Genomic DNA, 18,811 nt, shown 5'->3' with positions numbered 1-18,811 from the left:
CTCCTTCTGCACTGTATGTTCTATGTTCTATGTTGAAAGAGAAGGTGAATAGCTACTTAATAGCTCTTCCTACGAGCTGCCACAAGCATGATGGGCTGTATATTTTGTGATTCAATTAAATAATCGTTCAGCTCACACTTGGCAAGTTCTTATGTGAAAATGGTCAATTGGGCAAAAGTAGAGGGATCTCTGTACGCTACACCTTAGCATTAGTGAACACTTTTGGGGGGTAAAATGTGGACAAAATTGGGGCAAGCGGGCCCTTCCTCTTCCTCCCCATATTCTTGAGTTGAGTGGGTTCCAGAGTTCTCTGGTGACTTGCCCTGATTTGAGCAAATGGTCATTGTTTGAACCGAGAGCTTAGGCCAAAAACTTTCCAGAAAATGGCACTGATTATAAAATTATTCATTTGGTGCTCCAGTGTGCATGAAAAGATTCCCTGAATTATCCAGAGTCACTGACTGAAGAAACTCATAATTAAAAGACTGAATGTTGAAAATAGTTACAGGAAGTGCTGGAAATACATGGATGCCAGTCGACATCACAAACCCAAAATGCCTTAATCCATCCTTACTCTGCTGATATTAACTGGCTTGCTGTTTATTTCGGCAATTTCTGTTTAACTTGTTTGGAGATTCTGTTCAGGATAAGTAATGAAAGGAAAAGTAAATATTTATACAATGAAGATTAATGTGTGTGTGTTTTAGTGCTATTTTATAGTACTTTGCTGTATCTTTGTCATCTGCTGACAGATCAAACGGTTTTAAATTGTAAGCATGTGCTCACTTTATTACTGTCCCTTTATGTCCAGGAATTGTTTTTTTCCTTCATTTCACAGCCTGTTCTTATTAAAGGACAAGGAAAACATCCGCTTTCTACCAGTGAACATTTTTCACATTAAAGGCAGTGTAATCACATTCAATTTTAAAAGTAACGTTTAAAGTGGGGATTGCAGTTCAACTACAGCCAGTGCAAACACTAGGTAGCCCATTTAAAATAATCTTCAGACAAACCGATATAGAGTGCAGAACGAGGGCATTTGGCCCATGGTATCTGTACTGTCACTCTGAAAGAGTACCCTACCTAGGCCCACGCCCCCGCCCTATCCCCGTAACCTAACCTGTACATCCCTGGTCACTAAGGGGCAATTTAGCATGGTCAATCCACCCAACCGGCACATCTTTGGACTGTGGGAGGAATCCGGAGCACACGAAGGAAATCCAGACAGACATGGGGAGAACAAGCAAACTTCACACAGTCACCCAATGCCGGAATTGAATCCGGGTTCCTGGCACTGTGAGGCAGCAGTGCTAACCACAGTGCCCCAGTAACAAAAAGCACTCTCAGATTGGGGGCAGACATTTCAGACATCCATGCAGAAATTGGTAAAGCAAGTAACATTGTGCTGTATTAGCTACTCAAATTGGGAACAATGTATACTCATACTTCTTTGTATCAGTTAAACTAGCCTATAGGAAGTTCAGGAGCACATATTTGCAAAGTAGAATGAGTAACAGCTTGCAAATTTTTCTTCGTTTACAAGCCAGCTGGTATTCAATTCTGCTGGAAGATAACAGATTTTAGTCACATTTGCAAAGCGTAAAAATAAACCTGCTTTTAATTTTCACTTTGTTACTGTGGGGATATTTTACTTGGTTCTGTTTAAACTTTAATTTAGTTGAATTTCCTTTCATTTATTTCACAGGGTCACAGGATTATGGTTTTTGGAGCAAAGAACTTTCATGGGAAAATCTATTTAGCTTATTTTAATTCTTTATTCATCCTGAGGGATCTTAAAATTTAACTCCACCATAAGTGTTTCATTTATTTTTTAAATCATTTCATGGTTTTCTCCTTCACCAGTCTATCAGGGGTATATTTCACACCTTGATTACTCTTGATATGGAAATTGCAGTTCGAGAGTTTCCTGACACATGTTTTTACTTCGTCCAGCTTTTGCAGTTTAATTTAAAGTAATGTTTGTCATATACTTTTATCTATTCACTGAGCTATCTTATGTACCTGAATAAGCTCATAAACAAGTATCTTAGAGTAAAACTAATGATGAGAGACTTCAGTTCCTTGGTAAGACCAGGGAATCTGTGGCTGATCTAATTGGAGTAGAGGTTAGGGAACATTTAATAGAAGTTTGCAAACTAGGAAGAGTTTTGAGAAAGTAAATAAGGAGAAACTGTTTCCATTTGCAGCAGGGTCAGTAACCAGACCATACAGTTTTAGAATAATTGGTATGAGAAGCAGAGGATATTTTTTTCACCAAGTAGGTTGCTATAATGTGGGATACACTGCCTGTAAGGATGATTGAAACAGATTCAACAGCGACTTTGAAAAGGAAATTGGCTGAATACTTGAAACGGATAAATATATTTTGAGAAATATATTGTGAGACTGTTTGGTTTGCTCTTTCAAGCAGCTGGCACAAGCACCGTAGGACAAATAGCCTAATTCCATTGTGCTGCTTTTTTCCCATAGCCCTACAAGTTATGTCAATTTTGGTGCATTTCTAAGTAATTTTCATGCTTTTCACTTACCCATTCATGGAGTGATTTTCAGACTCATATCATCCTCCTGGTTGAAAAGATTCCTCCTCCCCTACCCTCTAATCCTCTACCAATCAAATTAAATCAATCAGCCATGATCATAATCATGGGGTGGCACGGAAGCTCAGTGGTGAGCACTGTTGCTTCACAGAGCCAGGGTCCCAGGTTCGATACCCGACTTGGGTCACTGTCTGTGCCGAGTCTGCACATTCTCCCCGTGTATGCGTGGGTTTCCTCCGGGTGCTCCGGTTTCCTCCCACAGTCCAAAGATGTGCTGGTTGGGTGGATTGGCCATGATAAATTGCCCTTTGTGTACAAAAAAAGGTTAGGTGGGCTCAATGGGTTATGGGGATAGGGTGGAGGTGTGGGCTTAAGTAAGGTGCTCTTTCCAAGGGTGGGTGCAGACTCAATGGCCTCCGTCTGGACTGTAAATTCTATGATAATGAAAGGCAGGTAGGCTCAAAAGGCTGAATGGCCTCCTCCTGCTTCTATTTTCTATGTTTCTATGTAATCCCCCCTGGTTATTGACCTCTTTGTTAATGCAAATTGCTCCTTTCCACATACTTCACTTCGATTCCTCATAATTTTATACATTACAATTAAATCGCCCCTCAGCTACCTTTTTTAAAAAACAATAATTGTTTTCACAATTTCCAAAATATTCCCTCATACATCATTTCATGTGAAAATCTAGAAAACAAGTGTCCACAAACTATTTAGCTGCCAGAAATGTAAAACTCAAGTTCATAGAATCGTAGAATTTACAGTGAAGAAGGAGGCCATTCAGCCCATCGAGTCTGCACCAGCCCTTATTTATATGGTGTTATTGATGCAGTGCATTTCCTTCAACTTTGCTGGGTCAAAATCCTGGAACTCCCTCCCTAACAGCACTGTGTGTGTACCTACACCACATGGACTGCAGCAGTTCAAGAATGCAGCTCACCTCCATCTTCTCAAGGGCAATTAGGGATGGGCAATAAATGCTGGCCCAGCCAGTGACACCCATATTCCGTGGAAGGATACATTTTTGAAAAATTGTCAATGCCTGTACAATATCCACAACCATGAAGGTTGAATCCACTGCACACAAAGCAAATTCCAGAAAAAAAAAATTAACAAATACCTGCTTAGTTCAGCTCTGTGAGTCTGAGCGAAATGCCAGTCAGCATTCGGTTGTTTCACCTACAAAGAAAATATTATCACAGGTTAGCACGCACGATATTCTACCTAAGTTTTAAATTTTGTCTACCACTTTGACTCTCCAAAGAAAGACGCATCTAAAGAGGTTGAATGGATAAAGGACTGTTATTTCGGATCAAAGTACTTCCTGAATGCTTAGAGGAAAATAAATTTGGAAAGTACTCCTCCTAAAATAAAGATATAAATGTACGGACATTACAGCATAGAAAGAGGCTATTTAGACCAATCTACTCATTGCAGTATTTGCGATCTTTGTGAAAAACTAGTTCAAATCCCAGTTACTCCCTCTCTGTTCCCATATCACTGCAACCCATTTTCCCTTCTTCCCCAATCCAGCTTGCTCTTGAACATTGGGCTGGGTTTTCCTGGCTCTATGGTAGCGAGAGTGGGGCAGCAGGGTAGAACGGTGGGGTGTATGGAAACCAGTGGTAAACCCTGTCCATTTCTGATGTAGTTGTGGCCCCTGATCATTGCCAGGTGCATGCAGGTAGCGACCCATTTCATAGAATCCTAGTATCCCGTAAATCAGAGAATTTACAGTGCAGAAGGAAGCTATTTGACCCATCGAGTCTGCACCGACTCTTGGAAAGAACACCCTACTTAAACCCACACATCCATAGCACCCGTTTAATCCAGTAACTCAACCTAACCTTTTTTTTGGACACTAGGGGCAATTTAGCATGGCCAATCCACCTAACCTGCACATCTTTGGACTGTGGGAGGAAACCAGAGCACCCAGAGAAAATCCATGCAGACACCGGGAGAAAGTGCAAACTCCACAGTCTGTCACCCAAGGCCGGAATTGAACCTGGGACCATACAGCTGTGAAGCAGCAGTGCTAGCCACTGGGCCACCGTGCCGCCTCTATAATTTACGTAGTTAAGGTGGGAATTGTTGGCAAAGGTTTATAACTGTTGGCCCTGCAATTGTGCCAGCTGCCTTGTGAACTTGTTTGCCCTCCTTAGTAGGACATCAAGGGAGGAAGATGCCAATTGGGAAGTGGCCTCCCAAACGATAGCTCACCGGCCTGGCTGCTGGCGGGTGCAGAGTTGGGAGATGCATTTGGTCCTGATGTCAGGGACCCGCAACCCACAGGAAAATATTACCTATTGGCATAGGTTCTACCTCAATCAATAACCCTGAAAATCAGTCCCACAGTCTCATATCTTCTTATGCAAATAATGTTATCCTGGTCACTGTTCTAAATCTTTTACCTTAAACCAATAGCATGAAATGATTCCTAACCCCATAACCAATGCTACTGAATTCTAACTACTCTGTCCTATTCTTTCAGAATTCTGAAAGTTTCCGTTGTGTTGCCCATAATCAGCATTGTTCCAGTAAAGAGCCTACATTTTTCAAGCCTTTTTTGTAATGTCTCTTAACTGACAGAATCTGGGTCATGTATTTTGTAGCCTTTCCAAAGTTCCAGGATTCTCATTGTGGTGTGGAGTCATAGAGTACTCTGAAGGCTAAGTCAAACTTTACACAGCCTCATCATTGCTTCTTAGCTTATACCTCTAAAAATTCATATTTTTCTTGAACAAAGAAGCCTTAATTTAGTGAATACTATCTATTTAATGTATTTTGATCAGAGTAAATTATATTGGAATAACATCATTATCAGGGCATCATAATTGCAATGCTCACTCAAAAACTGAGTTTTACCGAACAATGGGACTTAAGAGCAAATCAGAGAGCTCAAAATGCCATATTGCTGATTATGGTCAGTTACTCTGCAGAACCATTTTTAAACTTCAAAATGTTGTGAAAATTAAGCAGGAGAGTATCCAGATAAAGATCAGCATTTGCAGCGGCTGAGAAATGCATTGACCTAAACCTTGTGTTCTCTAATGGCAGAGGATAATAATATATTAGAGTTGTTTCACAGCAGACAATTTTTCAAACGTATCATGAATATTGCTGTCTAAGAAGACAAAATGGACTAAATGCAAGCGAAATTATTCAGAAAAATGTAATGTTGACAGTGCAGTATTTGAATAGGTTATTGGCACTGCTACTGTGGTAAAAGATGCATTTTAAAATTTATACTAGCTATGACCAGAAAAAACTAAAATAACCAAGTTGAAAATCAATTCTGTAAAAAATGTTTGTTCATTGCTAGCACAAAGCAACCAGGAGTTGGCTAGCAGCCAGAAATGCCCCAGTTTATGGCAAACTACAAATCTCTGAATAAACATGAGCAGCTTCCAGCATTAGGTGGGAAGAGACCAACAACTGATTAATCTTATCACACCGGAATGTACCAGACATTACCTCGTACAACTGTGCACTTTGAATGTCATAATACTGAAGGTCATTCTTATATTCTAGTCCGAGATCTATAGCTTTGGTGTTAAACCACCAGCGTTGGTGTCATTGCAAGCATGCTGTGTATGTATATTTAAGTGGTGCACTGACTCCCCTCATGTTTTATGCAGGTGTGAAACCAAAAATGTGTTCCCTCCTGTTTAACTGAGATCATATATCAATTTTGCAAGTCTGATTTAACAGGGAATTCTTCCAGGGACTCTCACATTGGCTCTGTCAAGTGTCAAGTCTGTCACAGGCACAGGATTCAGACAATGCAGCAGCAGTGCACAGTTTTCCTACAGTTGTAATATAAAAGTGCAGTAAGATTATTTCAGGAAGTGTTGCCAACGTCCCTACCTAAACACGATTTAGGAACTTTCATTAGAGTTATTCTATATATTTTATCCAAATATAAAAAAGGAAAAGTAAGTTGTATAATTGATCTTTAAATAGAAAAATTACGTTGTCCAGGCAACTAAATGGACCTAGTATATCACATCAAGGAAATAAAACTCACCATCACTCAATCAGTATGAAATAAAAGCACATTCTAAATGTTAAAACTATTTACACATTATGTGACGCCTAATATTAAGTTGAAAAAGGTCTGTGTCCATTAAATCTGTGATTTACTGATGTACTTTGGACCCTCCAACATACCTGTTGCTTAGGAATGGTTCCTTGCAGCGTATCATCTAAGGTTTTTCATTAATCACCAACCCCATTTCCAATGATTTAGCTTATATATCATTCCAGTACTCAGTACATTTATTCAATGCATGCATGAGAACCCATTCCTTTACACATTATTCAGTTAATTGGAAAACCCTTTTTTAACATCACATCATTCTGCAGAATGGTGAGAGAACAAAAAAAAGGTGCAACTTTCCATTTTTTGTAAATGAATGACAAAGTTTCAAATAAATTCTGTGAAAATTAATAATTAATGTGATGATCTGAGTTCCGGTCCTACCCTTTCAAATCTCCTCGAAGCTTTAATGTGGTTTCTTCTTACAAATTATTTTAGTTTCTGGTGATATACATTTTACATATATTTAGTATGATTTTGGGTTTGCTTTAAACTATACAGTACAACTGAGCTGTGAATAGCAATGAGTTTTTTAATGAAATATTTTATTAAAGATTTTTCAAAGATAACACACACGATCTCAAATTCATTACAGCCCAGAAAACAGCTGGTACATTTGTCGGGCTAATAAAACAAAAAACAGAAAAGCCACATTTAACTACATGTATAACCCCCCCCCCCCCACCCCCCAGTCCCACAATTATACCCTAACGCACCTCCCCTAACAGATAATGGTAAATAATTCCTTGAAATATGAGATAAATGGCCTCAGGTAGAACCCCTCGACCAACACCCTAACACTTGCCCTTTTCCAGGTATAAGAACTCCATAAGGTCACCCAACCAGGCCGAGGCGCTCACTCTCTATCCTAGCAGAACTCTTCTCCTAGCTGTCTTAAATATTTTTATCCTCCTCCTTTTTCACATTTTCTCCCAAATTTACACCCAACAATAAACAACGAATGCAATGTCAATCCCCATATCAATAGCAACAATCCCATCCTCCCATCAACCCACCAAACATTAGCCTGCTTTTTAACATAAACAAATAACAAGAAGGAATGAATGTTGAACCCCGAATGTTCAATGTAATCCAATTCTCAAAAGTGCACAGTGAATTGTAGAACTCCTCCATCCTTCCCCTCAGTTCAAATTTGACCTTCTCAAGAGTCAAGAATTGCTCTTCTCCTAGCTATCGGTGAGCAAAGGCAAGAGAATACACCTTCACATAGGTCTGCAGCTGTGGCGAGTCCGATACCCCAAAAATGGCCACCAACGGACAAGGCTCCCGATCAATCTTAAGAACCACTGACATGGTGCTAAAGAAGGAGACCCAAAAGCTTACAATTCTTGGACATGACCAGAACATGTGGGTGTGATTAGCGGGTCCATGAGAGCATCTCTCACACCTGTCCTCTACTTCCGCAAAAAACCCACTCATCCTAATTTTAGTCAGGACCACCCTGTGTACCACCCTGAGTTGGATCAGTCTGAGCCGTGCATCGGAGGAGGTGGAACTGAGCCTACAAAGGGCCTCATCCACATTTCCTCACCCAGAATGGGTCTCAACTCCTCCTCCCATTTCACCCTCATCCGTTCCAGCGGCGCAGATTCCACTGAAACTATCCACCCATACATATTTGAGATGCTCCCCCCTCCAGACCTCACCAACAACAATGTTTTTCCCAGCATGGAGAGTTGCGGTGCTGAAGTAAAAGTAGGACAACCTCGACAAACAAAGTTGCACAATTGAAAATATCGGAACAGGTGTGCCCTGATGATTGAGATTTTGCCGAAAACTCCACCTGGCTGGCAAACTGTCCCTCCATATGCAGGTCCCTAAAGCACTCAAGCCCCTTCCCAGACCTTAGAACTCGCAGTGAGTAGCAATGATAATATGTAGTCCAGCCAAGAAGATCCCAGTTATACTGGGGAAATCGTGCATAGTTTGCACATGAAAAAAAATGGAATGTTTTCTGTTGTTACTGTTTAATATTGAGGTAGATTCAGTTAAAATGTCTCTGTTCCATATTATTTTTAAACAGTATCAGGAACGTTTATCAACAGATTGCATGAACGATTTTTAAACTACCTTCTGGCTGGATTACTTTGTGTGTACTCAAAGTAGTGTTGGACAGCTTCTTCTCAGAATCAGGTATGACTTTTAAATTATCCTGCCTCTTTGCTTTGATGGAATACAGGCCTTATCACTGCAGCTTACCGCATTATTGGGAGTGCCTCTCCATGGGTAGTCTCATCACTTTAGCTTCACATTAACTTCAATATGACTGTTAATATGGCCTGAAAAGTAATCAAACTTAATGTTTTACGATTCACTTGGCCAAATGGACAGGCAGCTCTCTCTGAACATTAAACTTTAACCAGTGAGCAAAACTTCATGCATGTCTGCAAGCACCTTACTCCACTTTCCCTGGACCTAAGACCTGGAAATATAACTTAGGTCTTCTGGATTCTTCGCATAGGTATTGGGTTTAGAAAGATACCCACAACATGGGAACAATCTTTCTCTAATCAGAAGAACTTACTTTCAGCTAACATATATCCTTTAACAGCTAAAACCTGCACAGGTGTAGTGACTACAACTTGAATTTCAATATAATAGCAAAAACTATTTTCTGAGTGAAGGAAAACAGCTCAGAAGTTGTGGTGGAACACTACCGATAAACAAATCTCAGCCTTCAGAAATTAACAAATCTCCTAACGTGGAGCAAACTTGCTGTGAAATTTTAATTGGAATGTTTGAGTTTGCAATTGACTTATATCGCTTTTGACATTTTACTGTTATTCATTCATCCATTTTATTAAATATATTCAAAAAATAGCTGAGTTGAACTCAACTGAATTAGATATTTAACTTAATTTTTCAATGTGTGGAAAATCGAACAAAAAAAAGATAAAGAAAACCTCTAAAGGTAATTCACCAAAAACAAAACTCCCAAGAGGTCTATCTGAATGCACGCAATGGAATAAGGCAATTCATTGTGGAATTGAGAAGTTACCACTTTTTGGCATCTAAAACCATTGTCAAATCTTATGTGTATCAATGCCGAGGTGTTCATATTGCTGCTAAGGATGAGAGTCCAGCATTCTGGACTTCATGTTGTACTTGTCTATATACATCATGTTTTTCATAACCAAAAGAAAGAAGTGGGTAGATGTTCCCATTGTATGATTTTACCAAGATACACAAATATGTGGAAGGCCCTCCACTACATAGATCTACAGAGTAGAGCAGCAGAACATATATTCTGCTGGAAACATCATGAAGCATATGTATGCTGGCATTATTTTTCAGCAGGCAGGGAATATATAACATGCTATTTAAAATGTACCACATTTCCATTCGCACCTGAAATCTGCAGCGGGCTGATTAAATTAGAGAAAGCAATCCATTTTTCTTGATATTGTGGACAATATTCTAATGGAAACGAATCCACAGCCCAAAATCTATTTGATGATCAGTATATTAACAAGTTCAATTTCAAGAGAGTTTCATAGAAATCATTTTGTTGGGTTTGCCAGAATCTCAGTCAGTTGTATTTACAGTTGGAACGGTGTTTAGTTATCCATTTGGGACACAGTTCATGTAAATGCGCTCCCGGTGCAGTAGAGTAGCAAACTCAGCAGCTTGAGTGGTACTTCATGCCTTGGAAAACTGGGATAATTTTTCATCTACATCCACTTCTTCAGTTGAGTGCACTCCTCAGGGTATTCCAAGGTTGGTCTAGAATAGAGTTTCTGCTTCTGAAAGGTCTCCTATCTTTCGATTCAGAAACAGATCTCCAAACCTTTCACCAAATGGAATTTATTGGTGTCAGAGGTGAGCAGTCAATGCTGAGCTGCCTGTTGTCTAACATTTGCAACAATACTGTACCTAAGTGTCCAAAGCAAGCTATCCTGACTCAACCCTTCGAGAACATCTTATATTTGCAAAGAATTGGATTCCAAAATAGGGACAGAGATGACCCCCATATTTCTCTAAACTTATGTGAAGTTATTACTTGGTTAATGAAATTAGACCTACAGAGACCGTAAACTGTGAGGCATTGGTCAAAAATAACCGAAGCATTGAAGTCCAAATGTACCATTAATCTGCAAAAGAATTAAAGCCTACTCAAAAAGGCATCCACCACATTCTAGGGGAATTCCAGTGAAAGGCCTTTAATCTGAAAAGTTAACTCTGTCTTTCTCTTCGTGATGTGTGTTTTCAGCATTTTCTGATTTCAGTTTGCAGTACCCACAGTATTTGCTTTTGACTTTCTAACCGTGATGTATCCATGCTACCGCTCCACGATTTCACTCAAATCAAGTGTTTTGCATTTCATTGCTTATTATCCCGCTCTCATATGCTTTTATTTCAAGACCGTCACTTGCAAATATCTTTAATCCAGCCATTAACGTTCATCCTATTAAACTTGATTATACTGCAAAGATTTGTTTGTTTTCTCATACAGTATTCTCAAAAAGAAACACAACATCCTGGTCTGGTTTGTTATTTGAACAATCTTACTTGCTCAATCAATTTTAACCTTTAAATTGAAATTAACGCCCGAAACTAAAGTTTTTGACATTATTTACCACTCTGGGGTGGAGTAACAAGCTATATTGCCAAGGTTCCTCCAATGCTTCGAGACCATGCCTGTGATTGAAGTACACATTGTTTTGCTAAGCACCCAGAATATTGAAATTGTTCAGCATTTATGAATAATCCAGGTCACAATGCCCGCCGCTGCCCTGTATTCATATTGTTTTCTATTATCTGAATCTAACATGGGCAACACTAGCGCCAGCGCTGTCTCAATTTCGCGCAGGTGGTAACCGATTTGGACCAATTTAAATGTTAGAAAATAATGTGCACTTGGAGAACAGCCAATAGAAAACATCGCCTGAGGGGGGCGCAATTTTACCTATTCTACACACCAATCGATACATATTCTGTCAATTGTTGACAGTGAGTCAGAGGACATTCACAAATCAAATGGCGGCTGTTGAGAATCAGCAGGATCCTGCACGATGTCCCTCACCTCATTGAATATATTGGTTCTATTATTTACAATGTTTGAAGCCTGAACATATCTTTTGGCCACATTAATGCGGTTTTTCGTCGCTATTGGACTTTCAGTCTGGGGAAATGCGTGGCCACTTGTATCTTTATTGAATGTAGAACGTACCTCGTAGCAAAAGTTCTGAGGCATTGGATCGCGGCCAAAAACTTCAACATAATTCGGGGGGATCTGAAGGTTTACACTGGCCTTCTGTACTCCGTTAAGGGAATGCGCTGACCCCACACAGCAGCAGTATGTATCCAGAGAGCAGCGGCGGCGGTTCAAAACGTTCCTACTTCTGTGGACATGAACAGCCAGGATAACCAAAACCACCAGAAAAATGGACGAGATTGCTCCTAAAGCTATGACTAAGTACAGGCTCATAGCTGAAGGGAAGCCGAGATCCTTTCTTAGATTACTCACTTCAGAAAGAATTTCGGCATCACTATCCACCAGTGATAAGATTATGCTAATTGATGCAGTTAGCGGTGGGACCCCATCATCTTTTGCCAGGATAACCAGGCGCTGTCTAACTGCATCCTTGTCCACAATGCGACGGATGGTCCAGACCTCTCCCGTGTATGGGGAAACAGTGAACAGACCAGGGTCACTGGCCTGGGCCAGTTGATAAGAAAGCCTTGCATTTGGGCCTGAATCAGCGTCAATAGCTGACACCTTGGTCACCAGGTAACCCGGCTCCGCTGATCTCGATACTGTCTCCATCGATGTGGACCCATACTCTGGTCTTGGGGTTATGATGACTGGGGCGTTATCATTCTGATCCAGAATGACCACATCCACTGAAACCTCGCTGCTGAGCTGTGGAATCCCAGCGTCCACTGCTTGCACTTGGATCCGAAACTTCTTCAATTCTTCGTAGTCAAAAGAACGCTGGGCAGATATTAATCCACTGTCTGAATCAATGGAGACATAATTAGTAACTGGGACATCGCTGATTTGAGTCTTTAGAATGGAATAGGACAATCTAGAGTTCTGATTTATATCTGCATCAAAGGCTGGCACCGAGGAGATAGAACTCCCAATGACATTATTCTCTGTCACATAGGCTGTGTATGAAGTCTGTGAGAAATGTGGGGGGCTGTCATTTATATCTGCGATCTGCAGCTCAATGGTTTTGTTCGAAGTCAACACTGGCGACCCTGTATCTCTGCAGCTAATGGTGATGTCATATTGCGAGACCACTTCCCGATCTAGTAAATCTTTGGTGACCAATCGGTAGTAATTTTTAAACGTTAAATCCAATTTGAAAGGAAGGCGATCTGGGATGTGACAGCGAATGTTTCCGTTCTCTCCCACATCAGCATCAGTGACACTGATTAAAGCTACCACAGTGCCGGGCTGAGCATCTTCAGGGACTGCACTGGACAAAGAGGTGAGTGTTATCTCCGGAGCATTATCATTCACATCAACGATCCCCACCAGTACGTCACAATGCACAGGCACAGATAATGTGCCTTTATCCTCCGCTTGCACATTAATCTCCAACTCCTTTGCTGTTTCGAAATCCAGATGTCCTTTAATTCTGATCTCTCCCGTTCTGGGGTCCACACTGAACATTTCCCGCACTTTAGCAGAAGCGTGGCTGCCAAAGGAATAAACCACTTCTCCATTGGGACCTTCATCGAGGTCGGTAGCGTTCACTCTGGTCACCAACGTTCCTATGGGCACATTTTCTAACAAACTGACTCTGTAAAGGGACTGGCTAAACGTAGGGATGTTGTCGTTGGCATCCAGTGCATGGATGGTAATCTGCGCCGTGCCAGACCTCTCTGGGATGCCCCCGTCGGTGGCAGTGAGCAGTAACTGCAGTGTGGGCTGCTGCTCTCTGTCAAGGGGCTTCTCCATGACCAGAACTGGGAGTTTACCGTCTTCACTGCGAGACTGTACATCCAGCTTAAAATATTGGTTAGGAGCTAACTGATAGGTTTGCAAGGAGTTGGTGCCGACATCCGGATCGGACGCGGACTCCAAAGGGAAGCGAAATCCAGGCACGGCTAACTCGGATATTTCCAAACGGAATTGTTCCTTTGGGAAATGGGGAGCGTTGTCGTTTATATCCAGAATCTCCACCTCGATATGATAGACATTCAGCGGCTCCTCAATGACAGCCTCCAGAGTCAAAGTGCAGCCCATGATTGATCCGCACAATCGTTCCCGGTCAATGTTTTCCTTCACTAGTAAAATCCCCTTGTCTAAATTTACTTCGAAATGTTGCTTCCTAGGACCCGAAACGATGCGAAAATTTCGGGTCGAGAGCTGCTTTACATCTAAACCCAAATCGGCGGCGATATTCCCAACAAAAGCGCCCAGCTGCAGCTCTTCAGGAATCGAATAGCGAATCTGTCCAGAAACCACATCCCAGGAGGAGGACACTAAACACAGTAGTTGCCATTTTAGCAGCCAATATATTTGATAAAATCCCATTTCCAACACAAAGCATTTCAATTCCTCCGGCACGTCACAGCGCTGCCCAAATTATTCATTGGAATAAAATGATTACGTATCATTTTTCAAAACGTAAACGAAAGAACTACATTGTACCAGAATAAATCTCCGAGATAATGTCTGCTAAATCCTCCCAGTCCTTCTAAAATCACTATTAGTTGGACATACAAATAATGTCACATAGCTCGCTATCCAATTTCACATTGTATCTGGTCTTATGTGATGGCGGACAGGAAGGGAAGGGGGCAGTCGGGATCTCCAGTCACCGTTCAGCTCCTGATTGGTGAATGGAGCCACATCCGTCTTTAGCCAATCACGATAGGCTGCAATTCTTAAAGCGAGCAGCCTTCGATGTTCAACATTTCACGCCGTGCAATCAAAAATGTAACCAGCATCGCTGACCCATTACGTCAGAGATGTAATATTCCGCGGAAATATTTTCAAGAGGAGCCTCAGGAAGGGTTAGGGTTAGGAACTTAAGGAGTTACGTTTACGTCAGCAAGGGAGCAATCTTATAGAAATTCCTTGCAAAACATCTGTTGCCACGCATGCAAATTAGCCATCTACAGTGATTTTAACTAAAATCCCTAATTGAACTGTTTAAACTCGAAGCTTAATACGAAAGTTCTAGTTGACTCAATCCTGTATGCATTTTTGATATTCTTTCTGACTTCTGAATCGTACATAAGAGTTGTAAAAACAGAAAGATTCGGAAGATATTCAGCAAGTCAAGCAGAATATGAGTAGAGAGAAACAAAATTAACATTTTAGAATGATGACCTTCCATCAGAATTGTGGAAAGTTGGAAAAGCAACAGGTTTTGAGCAAGGGGTGGGTGGACAAGGACAAAAAGAAGATTTGTGATCGGGGGGAACGGCGCGAAGATTGAGTGAAAATATGTAAGTTTTCCAGGGTGCAAGGTAATGGTGATGGGGAAAGAAAAGAACAAAAAAAGTCCCTGGAGCAGGCGCTGCCGCTGGCTGAAGGCAGAAGCAAGAGAAAACCCAACAAACAAAGAAAAGGAAAGGAAATGAATTAGGAAGTGGGTTAAATAGGTGAACTGAATGCAAAGTGTCTCATTGAAAGATGAGGTGCTGTTGCTCAAGCTTACTCCACTGAGTCAGTGCAGCAGGCTAAGGACAGAGAGGTCAGCGTGAAAGGTGGCGACTTAAAATGACAGACCGCTGGAAAAGTGGGGTGGACTCAAAATAGGGTGTCTTGCAAAGCAGACACCCAATCTGAGAGGACACCTGTTTGTGAATAGCGAATGCAGCACCTCGTCCTTCAATTGGTCTCTTTACAACTTCCCAGACTCAACCCAATCACAAATTGCCATATTATGTATTTTCTTTTTATTTATTTTCATGCACTTAATGATCTGTTGAGCTGCTCACAGAAAAGTACTTTTCACTGTACCTCGGTGCACGTGACAATAAACCAATCAAATCCAATCCAACCTTCCTTTATCTTTTTCTCACTCATTTCTTGATCAAAACGCATCACATTTCCAACTATTGCCAGTTCAGATGAAAGGTCATTAACCCGAAATGTGAACCGCGTTTCCCTCTTCACAAATACTCTGCATTTTTTGTTTTTATTTTAGAATTCCAGCATCTGCAGCATTCTGTTTTTTTCATGCATACGTTATGCTGGACCTTTGTCACCAAATAACAAATATATTGACAAATACGATTGTTACAACTTTTCCCAGATCAAATTTGAATTCAGCAATAATAAAAACAGAAAATGCTGCAAAAATGCTGCGGGTCCGTCAGCATCTGTGGAGAGGGAAACAGTGTTAGAGTTTCGAGTCTGCTTGGCTTCTTCTTCAGAGCTGAATTCAGCATTTGGAGTAATGCCAGTGACGTTAGGGTTAGGATATTTTACAGATTTGTTCTTAAGTTCCTCACTTGGAAATGCATTTATTTATCGCACAATATTTTTATGTGCAACACATTATTATGATATTGTGTATCTCTTTCCAATTGGGAGTAAGTTCCTGAAAAGATCATGATGTACAATCAATCGTAAATCAAGTTGAGCAGGCGGTGTCACTAAACCATTGATTGCTGGCTTAAAAGGACAAGGAAATGATTGTTATTTTTAGCATCGCCTTTAACTTCACATTACCACACAGAAATAGTTAACTATGCATTGAAATTCATCATTTGCATTTTAAGTACCACCAAATCAACTTTGTGAGGTATCTATTTTGCCCTGTTTGAAACAATACTTCACCTCACTGTTTACAGGTTTTCTATAATTTGCGGAAGGTGATGAGTGTGGATTAGTTTCATTCCCAATAGTTTCACCACTGACGTTATATTTCAATGCACATGTGTTGGGAAAGGCGAAATCTCGCCCCAAAGTTGAATATGTCTCGTAGCGGAAACTCTGTGAAAGTGGATCGCCTCCGAATACCTCCACATAATTCGGGGGTATCTGAATATTTCTGCTGGCTTTCTGAATCCCGCTGAGCGAATTTCTTGATTCACAACACCAGCAAACGTCCAGGCCGCAACTGTACACAGCAAACCCAGTTCTGTTTTTGTGCACTTTCACAGCGAGCACGACTAAAACCACCAGAAAAATGGACGAAACCGCCCCTAAAGATATCACCAAGTAAAGGCTCAAATCTGAATTAAATCCAGGATTTTCGGTCAAATTGCTAACATCAGAAAGCAGCTGGGTGTCCCCATCGATCACCGATAAACTGATAGTCGTGAACGCTGAAAGCGCTGGGGTTCCCTTATCTTTTACCACGATTGTTATCCTTTGCTTTGTTGCATCTTTGTCCCCAATGCCACGGACTGTCCAGATCTCACCTGTGTCAGGTGAAATTGTGAAAAGTCCTGGCTCGGTAGCCTGAGTAATGTGGTAAGAGAGGCGAGCATTCTGGCCGGAGTCAGCATCGATGGCAGACACCTTGGTAACCAGGTAACCTGCTTCTGCGGAGCGAGACATCGTCTCCATTACTGTCGACCCGAACTCGGGGAGCGGATGCAGGATCACCGGGGCATTGTCGTTCTGGTCAAGGATAACCACATCCACCGAAATGTTGCTGCTGAGTGCGGGGATTCCAGAGTCCTGGGCCTGGACCTGGAGCTGAAAACTTTTGAGTTCCTCGTAATCGAAAGTTCTGCGAGAGAATATGATTCCACTCTCCGAATCAATGTACACGTAGTTGGTCACTGACACGTCCTGGATCAGCTCCCTCGGAATGGAATAAGATATCCGTGCATTCTCCTTCAAATCCGGGTCAGACGCTGTCACCGAAAAAATAGAGGCTCCAATGACGTTGTTCTCCGTCACATAGGCTGTGTAGGCAGACTGTTGAAAACGTGGCGCGTTGTCATTTACATCTGATAGCTCCACCGGCACAGTTTTTTTGGAAGTGAGAGGAGTCGATCCTGAATCGCTGCAGAATATAGTGATGTCATATTTGGAGATATTTTCGCGGTCCAGTTGTCCCTGGGTTTGCAGTTTGTAATAGTTTCTCAAGGGCGAATTCAATTGAAAGGGGAGGTTCTTTGGGATTTGGCAATCGACTTGGCCATTTCCCCCCGAGTCTCTGTCTGTGGTACTAATCAGAGCGATCACTGTCCCGGGGGCAGAGTCTTCGCGAATAGGGCTGAACAGAGAGGTGATGATCACCTCAGGTGTGTTATCGTTCACATCAGTAACATCCACGTGTACATGGCAGTAGACAGGAACTGCGGTCGGCCCCTTATCCATTGCTTGGACATTAATCTCAAAAACACTGTGTTTTTCATAGTCCAAATTACCTTTCACTCTGATTTCTCCAGTTTTGGAATCCAGGCAAAAGAGCTCACGCACAGTCCCGGAGGTGTGGCTGGTGAAGGAATATTCTACCTCACCATTAGGACCATCATCCAAGTCAGTTGCATTAAGCCTGATCACCAAAGTTCCTGGGGACTCGTTTTCATTCAAACTGACCCTGTAAACCGACTGGGAAAACACAGGAGAATTGTCATTGGCATCCTGCACCATGATCATTATTTCAGCAGTGCTGGACCTCGGAGGGACCCCACCATCTTCGGCAATTAGCTCTAACCTGTGGGTTGACTTTTTCTCTCGATCCAGTGGCCTTTCAAGGATTAACACTGGCAGTTTCTCGGCTCCACTACGAGTCTCAATGTCGAGGGCGAAATGCTGATTTCCAACCAGCCGATAGCTCTGTAGGGAGTTGGTTCCAACGTCCGGGTCGTGCGCGCACTCGAGGGGGAAGCGCGCTCCTGGTGCCGCCACTTCAGAGATTTCCAGTCGGATTTGGCTCTTTGGGAAATGGGGAAGATTGTCGTTTACATCCAGAACCTCCACTTCCACTCGGTAGATATTCAAAGGGCTTTCGATCACAGCTTCTGTAGACAATAGGCAAATGGGGCTCGACCCACAGAGCTGCTCCCTGTCAATCTTCACCTTCACAAACAGGATTCCATTGTCTAAATTTACGTCCAAATACATTTTTCTGGGACCGGGCACAATTCGAAAATTCCGAGCCGAGAGCTCTCTCATGTCTAAGCCCAAATCGTCAGCGATGTTCCCAACAAAGGCGCCCAGTTGCAGCTCTTCGGGAATGGAATAGCGAATCTGTCCCGA

The 18,811-nt window shown here is 41.8% G+C and overlaps 1 protein-coding gene across 4 annotated transcripts in view; it reads right to left on the bottom strand.

Annotated features, from left to right (window-relative positions):
* The window catches only part of LOC140427203 (protocadherin alpha-C2-like), a 213,326-nt gene that overhangs the window by 71,299 nt on the left and 123,216 nt on the right, over positions 1-18,811 (bottom strand). For all 4 annotated transcript variants that reach the window (XM_072512802.1, XM_072512799.1, XM_072512801.1 and 1 more), the window contains exon 3: positions 3,682-3,740. In XM_072512802.1, coding sequence (XP_072368903.1) covers positions 3,682-3,740 — 59 coding nt within the window. The remainder of the gene's footprint in view (positions 1-3,681; positions 3,741-18,811) is intronic.

This window comes from Scyliorhinus torazame, chromosome 7, assembly GCF_047496885.1.
Source record: "Scyliorhinus torazame isolate Kashiwa2021f chromosome 7, sScyTor2.1, whole genome shotgun sequence".
Lineage (NCBI taxonomy): Eukaryota > Metazoa > Chordata > Chondrichthyes > Carcharhiniformes > Scyliorhinidae > Scyliorhinus > Scyliorhinus torazame.
Note: the sequence above shows the minus strand (reverse complement) of the source record. Positions and strands in the feature narration are given on the sequence as shown.